Genomic DNA, 19,478 nt, shown 5'->3' on the forward strand with positions numbered 1-19,478 from the left:
ATGATGACTCCACTAGAGGTGTCCTAGAGCTGCTCCAGGCCCGGAGAGAGATGATGACTCCACTAGAGGTGTCCTAGAGCTGCTCCAGGCCTGGAGAGAGATGATGACTCCACTAGAGGTGTCCTAGAGCTGCCCCAGGCCTGGAGAGAGATGATGACTCCACTAGAGGTGTCCTAGAGCTGCTCCAGGCCTGGAGAGAGATGATGACTCCACTAGAGGTGTCCTAGAGCTGCTCCAGGCCTGGAGAGAGATGATGACTCCACTAGAGGTGTCCTAGAGCTGCTCCAGGCCTGGAGAGAGATGATGACTGAAGACAGAAGTGTTGCTCCAAGAGCAACATAGGACCAGGGCAGAGTCACAGCAGAGAGAGAGAGGGAAGGGATATGTTGAGAGATTTAGTAGATTAGGAAATCTACTTGAATTCAATCACTTTTTGACAGCATCCCTTTTGATTTAAACACAACTTTCCATCCATGTTTGCCCATGGAAGAAGAGTCCTCAAAGTTTACCCATTTTGCATACCCCACCATACCACGAGACATCCATTTCAATGAAAAATATTTATGGTTGAGATTGATATAATTTAAAAGCTTACAAACAGGGTTGTCATACGATTTAATAATTTCTTGAAAAAAATATGTTTTAATAAAAATGTGGACATTATTTAAGCTTTAACATAAATTATCTAACAAAGTGTAAACTCTTTTTCATATCTGCATGTTGTAGCTTAGACCCTATTTCACATCATCTGAGGTTGTGTTGTGCCTGTCATCGGTTGACACACAACATGCTCTTGAATACAGAATGGGTCTCACACATTCTAACAGGTCAACATTGAACACCTTTATGTCTTCGATGTTTTGACATTCAGGTCCCGAAAGTCACTTTCGGACCACTTCTACAACGAGCGACTACGTATGGAAGGTTTTGTTCAAATCGAAAGGGATGCTGTCAAAAGGTCATTGAAATCAAATGGATTTCCCCAGATGGTGACCCAGTGGAGACCAGGGCAGATGGAGAGATGTGGAACAGCAGAGGGATGGACATGATGGCAGATTCCAGACGGTGACCCAGTGGATCTCTGTGAACTGGTAGATCTAAGAATCTGCCAGGGCCAGGTTCTTAGACTGGATCTTAGCCAAGTGGTCTAAAATCCCTGCTTCTATCTTGTCACACTGAGCCAGGAATCCCTGGAGGAGGAACAAGAAGAGACAGTTAAATCCTTGGAGGAGGAACAAGGAGAGACAGTTAAATCCCTGGAGGAGGAGGAACAGGAAGAGACAGTTAAATCCCTGGAGGAGGAGGAACAAGAAGAGACAGTTAAATCCCTGGAGGAGGAGGAACAAGAAGAGACAGTTAAATCCCTGGAGGAGGAGGAACAGGAAGAGACAGTTAAATCCTTGGAGGAGGAACAAGGAGAGACAGTTAAATCCTTGGAGGAGGAACAAGGAGAGACAGTTAAATCCCTGGAGGAGGAGGAACAGGAAGAGACAGTTAAATCCCTGGAGGAGGAGGAACAAGAAGAGACAGTTAAATCCCTGGAGGAGGAGGAACAGGAAGAGACAGTTAAATCCCTGGAGGAGGAACAGGAAGAGACAGTTAAATCCCTGGAGGAGGAACAGGAAGAGACAGTTACATCCCTGGAGGAGGAGGAACAAGAAGAGACAGTTAAATCCCTGGAGGAGGAGGAACAGGAAGAGACAGTTAAATCCTTGGAGGAGGAACAAGGAGAGACAGTTAAATTCTTGGAGGAGGAACAAGGAGAGACAGTTAAATCCCTGGAGGAGGAGGAACAGGAAGAGACAGTTAAATCCCTGGAGGAGGAGGAACAAGAAGAGACAGTTAAATCCCTGGAGGAGGAGGAACAGGAAGAGACAGTTAAATCCCTGGAGGAGGAACAGGAAGAGACAGTTAAATCCCTGGAGGAGGAACAGGAAGAGACAGTTACATCCCTGGAGGAGGAGGAACAAGAAGAGGAGACAGTTAAATCCCTGGAGGAGGAGGAACAGGAAGAGACAGTTAAATCCCTGGAGGAGGAGGAACAGGAAGAGACAGTTAAATCCCTGGAGGAGGAGGAACAAGGAGAGACAGTTAAATCCCTGGAGGAGGAGGAACAGGAAGAGACAGTTAAATCCCTGGAGGAGGAACAGGAAGAGACAGTTAAATCCCTGGAGGAGGAGGAACAGGAAGAGACAGTTAAATCCCTGGAGGAGGAGGAACAAGAAGAGGAGACAGTTAAATCCCTGGAGGAGGAGGAACAAGAAGAGACAGTTAAATCCCTGGAGGAGGAGGAACAGGAAGAGACAGTTAAATCCCTGGAGGAGGAGGAACAGGAAGAGACAGTTAAAGCCCTGGAGGAGGAGGAACAGGAAGAGACAGTTAAATCCCTGGAGGAGGAGGAACAAGAAGAGGAGACAGTTAAATCCCTGGAGGAGGAGGAACAAGAAGAGACAGTTAAATCCCTGGAGGAGGAGGAACAGGAAGAGACAGTTAAATCCCTGGAGGAGGAGGAACAGGAAGAGACAGTTAAATCCCTGGAGGAGGAGGAACAAGAAGAGACAGTTAAATCCCTGGAGGAGGAGGAACAAGAAGAGACAGTTAAATCCCTGGAGGAGGAGGAACAGGAAGAGACAGTTAAATCCCTGGAGGAGGAGGAACAGGAAGAGACAGTTAAATCCCTGGAGGAGGAAGAGGAGGCAGTTAAATCCCTGGAAGAAGAACAAGAAGAGACCGTGTATATTCTTAGACCATCGTAGTAACCCTGTAATAACTAGTAACAACTTATTAACAGCATGGTTTTATATTTATTACTCAAGTGGAATAAGGACATGCTTGATCACTCACTGAGAGTTCATCAGAAATTAAATAGACTCACCTGAACTGTTTTTACTAGGCCTTTTTTCTTCATCCGACAGTCACCAAAGTTCTCTGGTAAAGTCTGTTAACATAACATAGTTGTTTTAGTGTTTACAGAGTAAGCTGTGATAAGACCAGCAGCTAGGGATTCTCTACTCAACAAATCTGTTACACCAGTCAACTATGTGTGTTTGTTAATAAGGTTGTGTTACCATAGAGTCCACCTGCATTAGGAGCAGGCCTAAATTACTGTAGGGGGTTAGGGGACCAGTACTAAGTGTAGGGGGGTTAGGGGGACCAGTACTAAGTGTAGGGGGGTTAGGGGGACCAGTACTAAGTGTAGGGGGGTTAGGGGGACCAGTACTAAGTGTAGGGGGGTTAGGGGGACCAGTACTAAGTGTAGGGGGGTAGGGGGACCAGTACTAAGTGTAGGGGGGTTAGGGGGACCAGTACTAAGTGTAGGGGGTTAGGGGGACCAGTCCTAAGTGTAGGAAGGTTAGGGGGGACCAGTACTAAGTGTAGGGGGGTTAGGGGACCAGTACTAAGTGTAGGAGGGTTAGGGGGACCAGTACTAAGTGTAGGAGGGTTAGGGGGACCAGTACTAAGTGTAGGAGGGTTAAGGGGACCAGTACTAAGTGTAGGAGGGTTAAGGGGACCAGTACTAAGTGTAGGGGGGTTAGGGGACCAGTACTAAGTGTAGGGGGGTTAGGGGGACCAGTACTAAGTGTAGGGGGGGTAGGGGGGACCAGTACTAAGTGTAGGGGGGGTAGGGGGGACCAGTACTAAGTGTAGGGGGGTTAGGGGGACCAGTACTAAGTGTAGGGGGGGTTAGGGGGACACAGTACTAAGTGTAGGAGGGTTAGGGGGACCAGTACTAAGTGTAGGAGGGTTAGGGGGGACCAGTACTAAGTGTAGGGGGGTTAAGGACACAGTACTAAGTGTAGGGGGGTTAGGGGGACCAGTACTAAGTGTAGGGGGGTTAGGGGGACCAGTCCTAAGTGTAGGAGGGTTAGGGGGGACCAGTACTAAGTGTAGGGGGGTAGGGGACCAGTACTAAGTGTAGGAGGGTTAGGGGGACCAGTACTAAGTGTAGGAGGGTTAGGGGGACCAGTACTAAGTGTAGGAGGGTTAAGGGGACCAGTACTAAGTGTAGGGGGGTTAGGGGACCAGTACTAAGTGTAGGGGGGTTAGGGGGGACCAGTGCTAAGTGTAGGGGGGTTAGGGGGACCAGTATTAAGTGTAGGGGGGTTAGGGGGGACCAGTACTAAGTGTAGGAGGGTTAGGGGGACCAGTACTAAGTGTAGGGGGGTTAGGGGGACCAGGACTAAGTGTAGGAGGGTTAGGGGACCAGTACTAAGTGTAGGAGGGTTAAGGGACCAGTACTAAGTGTAGGGGGGTTAGGGGGACCAGTACTAAGTGTAGGGGGGTTAGGGGGACCAGTACTAAGTGTAGGAGGGTTAGGGGGACCAGTACTAAGTGTAGGGGGGTTAGGGGGACCAGAACTAAGTGTAGGGGGGTTAGGGGGACCAGTACTAAGTGTAGGAGGGTTAGGGGGGACCAGTACTAAGTGTAGGGGGGTTAGGGGGACCAGTACTAAGTGTAGGGGGGTTAGGGGGACCAGGACTAAGTGTAGGAGGGTTAGGGGACCAGTACTAAGTGTAGGGGGGTTAGGGGGACCAGTACTAAGTGTAGGGGGGTTAGGGGGACCAGTACTAAGTGTAGGAGGGTTAGGGGGGACCAGTATTAAGTGTAGGAGGGTTAGGGGGGACCAGTACTAAGTGTAGGGGGGTTAGGGGGACCAGTACTAAGTGTAGGGGGGTTAGGGGGACCAGTACTAAGTGTAGGAGGGTTAGGGGGGACCAGTACTAATTTTAGGGGGGTTAGGGGGACCAGTACTAAGTGTAGGGGGGTTAGGGGGGACCAGTACTAAGTGTAGGGGGGTTAGGGGGACCAGAACTAAGTGTAGGAGGGTTAGGGGGACCAGTACTAAGTGTAGGGGGGTTAGGGGGACCAGTACTAAGTGTAGGGGGTTAGGGGGAAACAGTACTAAGTGTAGGAGGGTTAAGGGGACCAGTACTAAGTGTAGGAGGGTTAGGGGGGACCAGTACTAAGTGTAGGGGGGTTAGGGGGACCAGTACTAAGTGTAGGGGGGTTAAGGACACAGTACTAAGTGTAGGGGGGTTAGGGGGACCAGTACTAAGTGTAGGGGGGTTAGGGGGACCAGTCCTAAGTGTAGGAGGGTTAGGGGGGACCAGTACTAAGTGTAGGGGGGTTAGGGGGCCCAGTACTAAGTGTAGGGGGGTTAGGGGGCCAAGTACTAAGTGTAGGGGGGTTAGGGGGACCAGTACTAAGTGTAGGGGGGTTAGGGGGGACCAGTGCTAAGTGTAGGGGGGTTAGGGGGACCAGTATTAAGTGTAGGGGGGTTAGGGGGGACCAGTACTAAGTGTAGGAGGGTTAGGGGGACCAGTACTAAGTGTAGGGGGGTTAGGGGGACCAGGACTAAGTGTAGGAGGGTTAGGGGACCAGTACTAAGTGTAGGAGGGTTAAGGGGACCAGTACTAAGTGTAGGGGGGTTAGGGGGACCAGTACTAAGTGTAGGGGGGTTAGGGGGACCAGTACTAAGTGTAGGAGGGTTAGGGGGACCAGTACTAAGTGTAGGGGGGTTAGGGGGACCAGAACTAAGTGTAGGGGGGTTAGGGGGACCAGTACTAAGTGTAGGAGGGTTAGGGGGGACCAGTACTAAGTGTAGGGGGGTTAGGGGGACCAGTACTAAGTGTAGGGGGGTTAGGGGGACCAGGACTAAGTGTAGGAGGGTTAGGGGACCAGTACTAAGTGTAGGGGGGTTAGGGGGACCAGTACTAAGTGTAGGGGGGTTAGGGGGACCAGTACTAAGTGTAGGAGGGTTAGGGGGGACCATTATTAAGTGTAGGAGGGTTAGGGGGGACCAGTACTAAGTGTAGGGGGGTTAGGGGGACCAGTACTAAGTGTAGGGGGGTTAGGGGGACCAGTACTAAGTGTAGGAGGGTTAGGGGGGACCAGTACTAATTTTAGGGGGGTTAGGGGGACCAGTACTAAGTGTAGGGGGGTTAGGGGGGACCAGTACTAAGTGTAGGGGGGTTAGGGGGACCAGAACTAAGTGTAGGAGGGTTAGGGGGACCAGTACTAAGTCTAGGGGGGTTAGGGGGACCAGTACTAAGTGTAGGGGGTTAGGGGGAAACAGTACTAAGTGTAGGAGGGTTAAGGGGACCAGTACTAAGTGTAGGAGGGTTAGGGGGGACCAGTACTAAGTGTAGGGGGGTTAGGGGGACCAGTACTAAGTGTAGGGGGGTTAAGGACACAGTACTAAGTGTAGGGGGGTTAGGGGGACCAGTACTAAGTGTAGGGGGGTTAGGGGGACCAGTCCTAAGTGTAGGAGGGTTAGGGGGGACCAGTACTAAGTGTAGGGGGGTTAGGGGGCCCAGTACTAAGTGTAGGGGGGTTAGGGGGCCAAGTACTAAGTGTAGGGGGGTTAGGGGGACCAGTACTAAGTGTAGGGGGGTTAGGGGGCCAAGTACTAAGTGTAGGGGGGTTAGGGGGACCAGTACTAAGTGTAGGGGGGTTAGGGGGGCCCAGTACTAAGTGTAGGGGGGTTAGGGGGCCAAGTACTAAGTGTAGGGGGGTTAGGGGGCCAAGTACTAAGTGTAGGGGGGTTAGGGGGCCCAGTACTAAGTGTAGGGGGGTTAGGGGGACCAGTACTAAGTGTAGGGGGGTTAGGGGGACCAGTACTAAGTGTAGGAGGGTTAGGGGGGACCAGTACTAAGTGTAGGGGGGTTAGGGGGACCAGTACTAAGTGTAGGGGGGTTAGGGGGACCAGTACTAAGTGTAGGGGGGTTAGGGGGCCCAGTACTAAGTGTAGGGGGGTTAGGGGGCCCAGTACTAAGTGTAGGGGGGTTAGGGGGCCAAGTACTAAGTGTAGGGGGGTTAGGGGGCCAAGTACTAAGTGTAGGGGGGTTAGGGGGCCCAGTACTAAGTGTAGGGGGGTTAGGGGGACCAGTACTAAGTGTAGGGGGGTTAGGGGGACCAGAACTAAGTGTAGGGGGGTTAGGGGGGACCAGTACTAAGTGTAGGGGGGTTAGGGGGACCAGTACTAAGTGTAGGGGGGTTAGGGGGACCAGTACTAAGTGTAGGAGGGTTAGGGGGGACCAGTACTAAGTGTAGGGGGGTTAGGGGGACCAGTACTAAGTGTAGGGGGGTTAGGGGGACCAGTACTAAGTGTAGGGGGGTTAGGGGGCCCAGTACTAAGTGTAGGGGGGTTAGGGGGCCAAGTACTAAGTGTAGGGGGGTTAGGGGGCCAAGTACTAAGTGTAGGGGGTTAGGGGGCCCAGTACTAAGTGTAGGGGGGTTAGGGGGACCAGTACTAAGTGTAGGGGGGTTAGGGGGACCAGAACTAAGTGTAGGGGGGTTAGGGGGGACCAGTACTAAGTGTAGGGGGGTTAGGGGGACCAGTACTAAGTGTAGGGGGGTTAGGGGGACCAGTACTAAGTGTAGGAGGGTTAGGGGGACCAGTACTAAGTGTAGGAGGGTTAGGGGGGCCAGTACTAAGTGTAGGGGGGTTAGGGGGACCAGTACTAAGTGTAGGGGGGTTAGGGGGACCAGAACTAAGTGTAGGGGGGTTAGGGGGGACCAGTACTAAGTGTAGGGGGGTTAGGGGGACCAGTACTAAGTGTAGGGGGGTTAGGGGGACCAGTACTAAGTGTAGGAGGGTTAGGGGGACCAGTACTAAGTGTAGGAGGGTTAGGGGGGCCAGTACTAAGTGTAGGGGGGTTAGGGGGACCAGTACTAAGTGTAAGGGGGTTAGGGGGACCAGTACTAAGTGTAGGAGGGTTAGGGGGACCAGTACTAAGTGTAGGAGGGTTAGGGGGGCCAGTACTAAGTGTAGGAGGGTTAGGGTTGTGTTACCATAGAGTCCACCTGCTCTAGAATCTTCATGAACTGTTCAGATGCCACCTTCACTCTTTGGTCCAGTCTCCCCAGCGCCTCAGCCTGCAGGTCCTTAGCTAGGAACCCCTATAGAACAACAGGAACAGGAAAGAGCAAAGAAAAGCTAACTCCTGTGTACATGCAATGTGTAGATACTGTGTGGGTGCTGACAAGTGCAGCCTCTTGCTTCACTCTCTCTGGACATTATCTAACACTACTGCTAGGTCTCAGTTTGGGAAGGATGCCAAGGTAGAACCAGGACCATACCAGCAACGCCATACTCCTTAGTATTGTGGCAAGGACACAATATTTTACATAGAAAGAGTTGTGTGCTTCGTGTTTTAGTCACAGTCCTAGTATATATTGGCACGTACAGGGCCTTCAGAAAGTATTCTTACTCAGACTTATTCCACATCTTGTTGTGTTACCGCCTGAATGGATTCAATCTTTTTTTCTACACATATTACCCCATAATGACAAAGTGAAAACATGTTTTTAGACATTTTTATAATTGTATTCAAAATGAAATACAGAAATATCTCATTTACTTTGTAGAATCACCTTTGGCAGTGATTACAGCTGTGAGTCTTTCTGGGTAAGTCTGTAAGAGCTTTGCACACCTGGATTTTACAATATTTGTCCATTCATCTTTAAATTCTTCAAACTCTGTCAAGTTGATTGCTGATCATTCAAGTCTTGCCATAGTTTTTAATAGCTGATTTATGTCAAAACTATAACTCCCTTACTAATGTTGTTGATCCATCCTCAGTTTTCTCCAATCACAGCCATTAAACTCTGTGTTAAAGGTCACCATTGGCCTCATGGTGAAATCCCTGATTGGTTTCCTTCATCTCCAGCCACTGAGTTAGGATGGACGCCTGTATCTTTGCAGTGTTAGATTCTGGGTTAAACTTGGAACATAGTATACTCAGAAGTATAGTATCTGAGGAGTGATGGAGACTGGTGGAGGTCTTTGGATTAGGAGTGCTAGAGGGGATACGGGTGGAGATCTGTGGATTAGGACTGCTAGAGGGGATACGGGTGGAGATCTGTGGATTAGGAGTGCTAGAGGGGATACGGGTGGAGATCTGTGGATTAGGAGTGCAAGAGGGGATACGGGTGGAGGTCTTTGGATTAGGAGTGCTAGAGGGGATACGGGTGGAGATCTGTGGATTAGGAGTGCTAGAGGGGATACGGGTGGAGATCTTTGGATTAGGAGTGCTAGAGGGGATACGGGTGGAGATCTGTGGATTAGGACTGCTAGAGGGGATACGGGTGGAGATCTTTGAATTAGGAGTGCTAGAGGGGATACGGGTGGAGGTCTTTGGATTAGGAGTGCTAGAGGGGATACGGGTGGAGGTCTTTGGATTAGGAGTGCTAGAGGGGATACGGGTGGAGATCTTTGGATTAGGAGTGCTAGAGGGGATACGGGTGGAGGTCTTTGGATTAGGAGTGCTAGAGGGGATACGGGTGGAGATCTGTGGATTAGGAGTGCTAGAGGGGATACGGGTGGAGATCTTTGGATTAGGAGTGCTAGAGGGGATACGTGTGGAGATCTGTGGATTAGGACTGCTAGAGGGGATACGGGTGGAGATCTTTGAATTAGGAGTGCTAGAGGGGATACGGGTGGAGGTCTTTGGATTAGGAGTGCTAGAGGGGATACGGGTGGAGATCTGTGGATTAGGAGTGCTAGAGGGGATACGGGTGGAGGTCTGGATTAGGAGTGCTAGACGGGATACGGGTAGAGATCTTTGGATTAGGAGTGCTAGAGGGGATACGGGTGGAGATCTATGGATTAGGAGTGCTAGAGGGGATACGGGTGGAGGTCTTTGGATTAGAAGTGCTAGAGGGGATACGGGTGGAGGTCTGGATTAGGAGTGCTAGAGGGGATACGGGTGGAGATCTTTGGATTAGGAGTGCTAGAGGGGAAACGGGTGGAGGTCTTTGGATTAGGAGTGCTAGAGGGGATACGGGTGGAGATCTGGATTAGGAGTGCTAGAGGGGATACGGGTGGAGGTTTTTGGATTAGGAGTGCTAGAGGGGATACGGGTGGAGGTTTTTGGATTAGGATTAGTGGATTAGGCATCAAGGGGGTCGAGGTCAGGTCAGATCCCCTTAAGGGAGAAACAATGGTTTATTACCCCATCACTTCCTCTTCCTGTCGAACCATAATAGATGTACAGATTGGAGAGGAGGAGGAGTGCCTAAATTGGAGTATATATACTTGTGGTGGTGGTGGAAACATGTTGTCTAATGCAGCTGTATTGATCCTCAGGGAAGAAATCAACTTGGTTAAGCTTTCATAGTGTCCTTTGAGTTATTTACTCTGTGAATTAGAACCTAACAGTAGTGACTGGGTGTATTGATACACCATCCAAAGTGTAGTTAACAACTTCACCATGTTCTAAGGGATATTCAATATCTGCTTTTTTTTATTTTTACCCATCTACCAATAGTTGCCCTTCTTTGCAAGGCACTAAAAAACCTCCCTGGTCATTGTGCTTGAATTTGTGCTTGAAATTCACTACTCGATTGAGGGAACTTTTATTTATTTTCATTATTTAACTAGGCAAGTCAGTTAAGAACAAATTCTTATTTACAATGACGGCCTACAGAGGTGTGGGGTACAGAGATGGGGGTAGTCATTCAAAACTCCTGAACTTATTTAGGCTTGCCATAACAAAAGGGTTTGAATACTTATTGACTCAAGACATTTCAGCTTTAAAATGTTTTATCAATTTAAAAAAATATTCTACAAACTAAATGTCACTTTGCCATGGGGTATTACGTGTAGATCACTGACACTAAATCTTAAGTAAATGAATTTTAACTTCAGTCTGTAACAACAAAAATGTGTAAACGGTGAAGGCAATGTATATAATATGTAGACATAAAGTATCATACATTTTTCAGCCCTGTCAGCTCTCCGTCCACCTTCTCCAGTTTCTTAGCAGTCTGTTCTACTGACTTCTCAATGTCCTTCAACTTCTTCAGCTCGGACTCCTCCTCTGGGCTGTTCTGAGAGGAGACGACACACAGGTCTGTATTCAAACCATCTTTTAGGAACCAATGATTGACCGAATGATTTACATTTACATTACATTTAAGTCATTTAGCAGACGCTCTTATCCAGAGCGACTTACAAATTATGATTAAAAAATGTAAAAAATGAGTGAGTGCCAGTCAGCAGAACTAGGAAGGTCTTACCCTCTTCCCAAGCATCATGAGTTTACATCCCTGTTTGATTCCAAAGCTGGACAGACTCTCCTCCATCTCCTTCAGCGACTTCCCTGAAACAACAGGACAGCAGAGGCATCATGCTGGGGCTTGAACCAGCTACCCTGTTTGATTCCAAAGCTGGACAGACTCTCCTCCATCTCCTTCAGCGACTTCCCTGAAACAACAGGACAGCAGAGGCATCATGCTGGGGCTTGAACCAGCTACCCTGTTTGATTCCAAAGCTGGACAGACTCTCCTCCATCTCCTTCAGCGACTTCCCTGAAACAACAGGACAGCAGAGGCATCATGCTGGGGCTTGAACCAGCTACCCTGTGGTTAGAGGTGAGTGCAATATAGTACAACCTGTGCCATACAGTCCAGTCCTCTTGGCAGAGGATGTAGTAATAGTCGGTGTTGCCAACTCCTTATGAAACCCTGTGCCATACAGTCCAGTCCTCTTGGCAGAAGCTGTAGTAATAGTCTGGCTGCCAGTCTGTCTGTTGCCAACTCCTTAGAAAACTGTCAAGCCTAACAATGGACTTGACTTATTACACCTTTAATGAGAACAGGTGAAGAAGTCGCTGCAGTGGATTCTGCTATTTTCTGTGGGTTTTTTAACGCTGATCTTAACTTTTTTTTTGTACATGATATTTCCATCATAGGAAACTATGACTGAAAACAGCTTCTGTGCATCAGAACAGCGATCACTACAGCACACCACCCACCGCTTCCCAGTATGTTACTCACTAATGTCCAGTCCCTAGCTAACAAAGTCGCCGAAATTAGGGCAAGAGTTGCTTTCCAAAGAGATATCCTGGATTGTAACATACTCTGTTTCACGGGGACATGGCTAGCTGGGGACGTGGCTAGCCGGGGACGTGGCTAGCCGGGGACGTGGCTAGCCGGGGACATGGCTAGCTGGGGACATGCTGTCGGAGTCAGTACAGCCAACAGGATTTTCTGTGCATCGCGCCGACAGGAACTAACATCTCTTTGGTAAGAAGAAGGGCGAGGGTGTAGATTTCATGATTAACAACTCATGGTGTAATTGTAACAACATACAAGAACTCAAGTCCTTTTGTTCACCTGACCTAGAATTCCTCACAATCAAATGCCGACGGTATAATCTCCCGAGAGAATTCTCCTCGGTTGTCGTCACAGCCGTGTATATCCCCCCACAAGCGGATACCAAGACGGCCATCAAAGAACTTCACTGGACTTCATGCAAACTGGAAACTATATATCCTGAGGCTGCATTTATTATAACTGGGGATTTTAACAAAGCTAAATCTGAGAACAAGGCTACCTAAATTCTATCAGCATATCGATTGCAGTACACAAGCGAGTAACACACAGTTCAGTCCCCACATGCCTCAAGATGGCCACCATTGTTCCTGTACCCAAGGCGGCAAATGTAATTGAACTAAATGACTATCGCCCCGTAGCACTCACTTCTGTCATCATGAAGTGCTTTGAGAGACTAGTCAAGGATCATATCACCTCTACCCTACCTGACACCCGAGACCCACTCCAATTTGCTTACCGCCCCAATAGGTCCACAGACGATGCAATCACCATCACACTGCACACTGCCCTAACCCATCTGGACAAGAGGAATACCTATGTAAGAATGTTGTTCATCGATTACAGCTCAGCATTTAACACCATAGTACCCTCCAAACTCGTCATTAAGCTCCAGACCCTGGGTCTCGACCCCGCCCTGTGCAACTGGGTCCTGGACTTCCTGACAGGCCGCCCCCAGGTGGTGAGGGTAGGAAACAACATCTCCACTCCACTGATCCTTAACACTGGGGCCCCCCAAGGGTGCGTTTTCAGCCCTCTCCTGTACTCCCTGTTCACCCACGACTGCGTGGCCATGCACGCCTCCAACTCAATCATCAAGTTTGCACACAACACTACAGTAGTAGGCCTGATTACCAACAACAACGAGACAGCCTACTGGGGGGAGGTGAGGGCTCTGGGAGTGTGGTGCCAGGAAAATAACCCCTCACTCAATGTCAACAAAACAAAGGAGATGATCGTGGACTTCAGGAAACAGCAGAGGGAGCACCCCCCTATCCAGATCAACGGGACAGCAGTGGAGAAAGTAGAAAGTTTTAAGTTCCTCGGCGTACACATCACGGACAAACTGAAATGGTCCACCCACACAGACAGCGTGTTGAAGAAGGCACAGGAGGCTGAAGAAATGTGGCCTGTCACCAAAAACTATCACGGATTACAGGGAAACCCAGCTGCAAGCTGTCAAGTGACGCAAGCCTACCAGATAGACTAAATGCCTCTATGCTAGCTTTGAGGTAAGCAACACTGAACCATGCATGAGAACACCAGCTGTTCCGGGTGACTGTGTGATCAAGCTCTTCATAGCCGATGTGAGAAAGACCTTTAAACAGGTTAATATTCACAAGGCCAGGTGGATTACATACTCAGAGCATACGCTGACCAGCTGGCAAGGGTCTTCACTGACATTTTCAACCTCTCCCTGACCTGGTCTGTAATACCTACATGTTTCAAGCAGGCCATCATAGTCCCTGTGCCCAAGAACGCCAAGGTAACTTGTCTAAATGACCTGTGGCACTCACATATGTAACCTGGTCATGGCTCACATCCTCCCAGACACCCTGGACCCATTCAAATTCACATACCACCCCAACAGATTCACAGATTACACTCCACACTTCCCTTACCCACCTGGACAAAAAGAACACCTACGTGAGAATGCTGTTCATTGACTTCAGCTCAGCGTTCAACACCATAGTGCCCTCAAAGCTCATCACTAAGCTCAGGACCCTGCGACTTAACACCTTCTGCCACAGGATCCTGGACTTCCTGACGGGCCGCACTCAGGTGGTAACGGTAGGCAACAACACATCCACCACGCTGACCCTCAACACAGGGGGCCCTCATGGGTGTGTGCTTAGTGCCATCATGACTGCATGGCCGCGCACGCGACTACCAACCCCATCATTAAGTTAGCCGACGTCTCGACAGTGGTAGGTCTGATCACCGACGACAAAACAGCCTATAGGGAGGAGGTCAGACACCTGGCAGTGTGGTGCCAGAACAACAATCTCTCCCTCAATGTCAGCAAGACAAAGGAGCTGATCGTGGACTATAGGAAAAGGACGGGCGAGCACGGCCCCATTCACATCAACAGGGCTGTAGTGGAGCGGGTTCGAGAACTTCAAGTTCCTCATTGTCCACATTAGTAAGGACCCATCATGGTACAAACACACCAATACAGCCGTGAAGAAGGCACGACATCTCCTCTTCCTCCTCAGGAGGCTGAAAAGATGTGGCCATCAGATCCTCAAGAAGTTCTACAGCTGCACCATTGAGGACATTGACTCAGTACTAGTACTCTGTGTATATAGCCATGTTATTACCTCGTACCCCTGCACATTGACTCAGTACTAGTACTCTGTGTATATAGCCATGTTATTACCTCGTACCCCTGCACATTGACTCAGTACTAGTACTCTGTGTATATAGCCATGTTACTACCTGGTACCCCTGCACATTGACTCAGTACTCCCTGTATATAGCCATGCTACTACCTCGTACCCCTGCACATTGACTCAGTACTAGTACTCTGTGTATATAGCCATGTTATTACCTCATACACCTGCACATTGACTCAGTACTCTGTGTATATAGCCATGTTATTACCTCGTACCCCTGCACATTGACTCAGAACTCTGTGTATATAGCCATGTTACTACCTCGTACCCCTGCACATTGACTCAGTACTAGTACTCCCTGTATATAGCCATGTTACTACCTGGTACCCCTGCACATTGACTCAGTACTCCCTGTATATAGCCATGTTATTACCTCGTACCCCTGCACATTGACTCAGTACTAGTACTCTGTGTATATAGCCATGTTGTTACCTCGTACCCCTGCACATTGACTCAGTACTAGTACTCTGTGTATATAGCCATGTTATTACCTCGTACCCCTGCACATTGACTCAGTACTAGTACTCTGTGTATATAGCCATGTTATTACCTCGTACCCCTGCACATTGACTCAGAACTCCCTGTATATAGCCATGTTACTACCTGGTACCCCTGCACATTGACTCAGTAATAGTACTCCCTGTATATAGCCATGTTACTACCTGGTACCCCTGCACATTGACTCAGTACTCCCTGTATATAGCCATGTTACTACCTGGTACCCCTGCACATTGACTCAGTACTCCCTGTATATAGCCATGTTACTACCTGGTACCCCTGCACATTGACTCAGTACTAGTACTCCCTGTATATAGCCATGTTACTACCTGGTACCCCTGCACATTGACTCAGTACTAGTACTCCCTGTATATAGCCATGTTACTACCTAGTACCCCTGCACATTGACTCAGTACTCCCTGTATATAGCCATGTTACTACCTGGTACCCCTGCACATTGACTCAGTAATAGTACTCCCTGTATATAGCCATGTTACTACCTGGTACCCCTGCACATTGACTCAGTACTCCCTGTATATAGCCATGTTACTACCTGGTACCCCTGCACATTGACTCAGTACTCCCTGTATATAGCCATGTTACTACCTGGTACCCCTGCACATTGACTCAGTAATAGTACTCCCTGTATATAGCCATGTTACTACCTGGTACCCCTGCACATTGACTCAGTACTAGTACTCTGTGTATATAGCCATGTTATTACCTCGTACCCCTGCACATTGACTCAGTACTAGTACTCTGTGTATATAGCCATGTTATTACCTCGTACCCCTGCACATTGACTCAGTACTAGTACTCTGTGTATATAGCCATGTTATTGTTACTCATTGTGCATTTATTCCTCATCTCATCATTTCTCTTGTTTCTCTCTGCATTGTTGGGAAGGACCCGTTAGTAAGCATTTCACTGTTAGTCTACACCTGTTGTTTACCAAGCATGTGACATAACATTTTGATTTGTTACTCTACCTTTAAAGATGAGTTTCTGTGCAGGCATCGGGACCCCGGTGACGTGAACGAGAGCATCAGAAAGGTCCTTCAGTATCGGTTCGTTCCCGTCCAGCCCCGTTACCGTGATGCTGTGCTTCGTAGAACCTGCATGAGGAGGGGTGGAGTAGACGCAGAGTACTTTTATATAGTTGCTACATCAGAGACATTAGCTAGCTAGCCATCTCAGTAACTGATAGGTGCTTTTAGCAACATACACTAGCGTTGCTTTCGATTGTATTGGTTTGCACAAAAACAGTCCATGGGAAGCCAGATGTTAAATACAATTCCATTTCAATTTAGTGTGCAGGACGGTTTTGTCATTATGACCTGGGGCAGTTGAGACAAAATATCTAAAGGATCATATTATTAAACAGAATTTCCAAACGTGGGTCTGTTGTAGACCCACTTCCTCTCTGTTTACGTTCAAATTAAAAGTTGTGCACGTGTGGCATATGTGGACCAACAGGGAATAATAACCTGTGGGGGGACTTTGACATGGGTAACGTTACGCAGAGAGGAAGTGGGTAACGTTACGCAGAGAGGAAGTGGGTGCAGAGAGGAAGTGGGTAACGTTACGCAGAGAGGAAGTGGGTGCAGAGAGGAAGTGGGTAACGTTACGCAGAGAGCAAGTGGGTCTACAACAGACCCACGTTTGGAACGTATTTCATAACACGATATTTTAGATATTTTGTCTCTAATTCGCCAGTTATTAATGACCAACAGTCCTGCCAACCCAGCCACTCAGTACATTAAAATGAAATCGTATTGATGTCGCGTTCAGATGCTAGTCGGAACTACGGAAATGTGTATTCGGAGTTTCCTAGTTCCGTCTAGCGTGTGAATGAGGCATTAACATCTGGCTTCCCAAACACTTTTTTTATGGTGCAATCCAATACAATTTAAAACAATACTAGTGTACATAAATACACCAGCATTTCAAAAGCACCTAGCTACGTATCTGACAACTACCTGGCTAGCATCTCCTGCTGTGTGTAGCTAACTAGCTAGCCCGTGGACTCCGACTTTCCGACTACCAGTACCATCTATTTGTCTTCGTTTTACGGGGTAATATACATTAAACAAGCGACAACATTCAAAGCAAAAGTGTTTGACTTTACCGTAAGCGACAGTGACCGTCACAGTATTCTCCGCCATTTCTGTGTAGCATGAGTGAAAACCCAAGGGGCCAGGCTTCCGGTTGGAAAGCACGCCATCCCGTCTACACAGAGGGGACTGGCGGTACTGCAGTTTAACTGGCGCCGAGCCCAGAAAGACCCAGAGATTCTGGGTCCTCATCTCCCTGGTCGATTTGAGAAGGGCGCTCCTCACTCACTACTACTGCCCGGTCACCGGACCACCCCATACACAACCAATCAGTCGATATAATCGAGAACTATCGTCAGAAATCACGCGATATGAATCTGACAGTGAAAAAAGTAACATGAAAAAGACACACAACAACAACAAAAAACACAGAACAGCCATAATTAGTTGTCGATTATATCGACTGATTGCTATTGTATGGGGTGACCGGTCATAGCCCGGGGTACCGTGGCTCAGGTTAAATCAAATCACATTTTATTGGTGACATACACAAGATTAGCAGATGTTAATGTGAGTGTAGAGAAATGCTTGTGCTTCTAGTTCCCCGACAGTGCAGTAATATCTAACAAGTAATCTAACAATTCTACAATAACTACCTAATACACACAAATCTAAAGGAATAAGAATATGTACATATAAATATATGGATGAGCGATGGCCGAACGGCATAGACAAGATGCAGTAGATGGTATAGAGTACAGTATATACATATTAGATGAGTAATGTAAGATACGTAAACATTATTAAAGTGGCATTATTAAAGAGACTAGTGATCCATTTGTTAAAGTGGCCAGTGATTGGGTTTCAATGTTGGCAGCAGCCTCTCTGTGTTAGTGACGGCTGTTTAACAGTCTGATGGCCTTGAGATAGAAGCTGTTTTTCAGTCTCTCAGTCCCAGCTTTGATGCACCTGTACTGACCTCGCCTTCTGGATGATAGCAGGGTGAACAGGCAGTGGCTCGGGTGTTTGTTGTCCTTGATGATCTTTTTAGCCTTCCTGTGACATCGGGTGCTGTAGGTGTCCTGGAGGGCAGGTAGTTTCAAATCAAATCAAACTTTATTTGTCACATGCACCGAATACAACAAGTGTAGACCTTACCGTGAAATGCTTACTTACAAGCCCTTAAAAAATAGTGCAGTTCAAGAAGAGTTAAGAAGAAAATATTTACCAAATAAACTAAAGGAAAAAATAATAAAAAGTAACACAATAACATAACAATAACGAGGCTATATACAGGGGGTAACTGGTACAGAGAAAGTGTGCGGGGGAACAGGTTAGAGGTAATTTGTACATGTAGGTAGGGGTGAACCGGTCAGGTTGCTCTCGATGGTGCAGCTGTAGAGCTTTTATTATTTATATTATTTATATTTTAACTTTTAACTTTCTTCAAACTACAAATCTACCATTCCAGTGTTTTTCTTGCCATACTTTATTTACTTTGCCACCATGGCATTTTTTTGCCTTTACCTCCCTTATCTCACATCATTTGCTCACATTGTATATAGTCTTATTTTTTTCTACTGCATCATTGATTGTATGTTGTTTTACTCCATGTGTAACTCTGTGTTGTTGTATGTTGTCGAACTGCTTTGCTTTATCTTGGCCAGGTCGCAATTGTAAATGAGAACTTGTTCTCAACTTGCCTACCTGGTTAAATAAAGGTGAAATAAATAAATAAATAAAATTTATGAGGATCTGGGCACCCATGCCAAAGCTTTTTAGTTTCCTGAGGGGGAAAAGGTTTTGTGGTGCCCTCTTCACGACTGTCTTGGTATGTTTGGACTATGATAGTTTGTTGATGATGTGGACACCAAGGAACTTGAAACACTGGACCCGCTTCACTACAGCCCCGTCGATGAGAATGGGGGCCTGTTCGGCCCGCCTTTTCCTGTAGTCCACAATCATCTCCTTTGTTTTGCTCACATTGAGGGAGAGGATGTTGTCCTGGCACCACACTGCCAGTTCTCTGACCTCTTCCTTATAGACTGTCTCATAGTTGTCGGTGATCAGGTCTACCACTGTTGTGTCGTCAGCAAACTTAATGATGGTGTTGGAGTCGTGCCTGGCCATGCAGTCTTGGGTTAACAGGGAGTATAGGAGGGGACTGAGTACACACCCTTGAGGGACCCCAGTGTTAAGGATCAGAGTGGCAGACGTGTTGTTGCCTACCCTTACCACCTTGGGGCGGCCCGTCAGAAAGTCCAGGACCCAATTGCACATGGCGGGGTTGAGACCCAGGGACTCATGTTTAATGGTGAGCTTAGAGGGTACAATGGTGTTGAATGCTGAGCTGTAGTCAATGAACAGCATTCTTACATAGGTATTCCTCTTGTCCAGATGGGATAGGGCAGTG

At 47.9% G+C, this 19,478-nt stretch overlaps 1 protein-coding gene across 1 annotated transcript; it reads right to left on the minus strand.

The window, feature by feature from the left end:
* Positions 1-545: 545 nt before the first annotated feature.
* On the minus strand, positions 546-17,257 carry bag1 (BCL2 associated athanogene 1). The gene is made up of 7 exons (XM_029706135.1): positions 17,140-17,257; positions 16,001-16,126; positions 11,023-11,105; positions 10,720-10,833; positions 7,795-7,902; positions 2,876-2,938; positions 546-1,190 (listed from the first exon to the last, which is right to left on the minus strand). The coding sequence occupies exons 1-7, from the start codon at positions 17,174-17,176 to the stop codon at positions 1,098-1,100; spliced, it is 624 nt and encodes a 207-aa protein (XP_029561995.1). The 5' UTR covers positions 17,177-17,257; the 3' UTR covers positions 546-1,097.
* Positions 17,258-19,478: the final 2,221 nt, after the last annotated feature.

The sequence above is a fragment of the Salmo trutta genome, chromosome 21, assembly GCF_901001165.1.
Source record: "Salmo trutta chromosome 21, fSalTru1.1, whole genome shotgun sequence".
Taxonomy (NCBI): Eukaryota; Metazoa; Chordata; class Actinopteri; order Salmoniformes; family Salmonidae; genus Salmo; species Salmo trutta.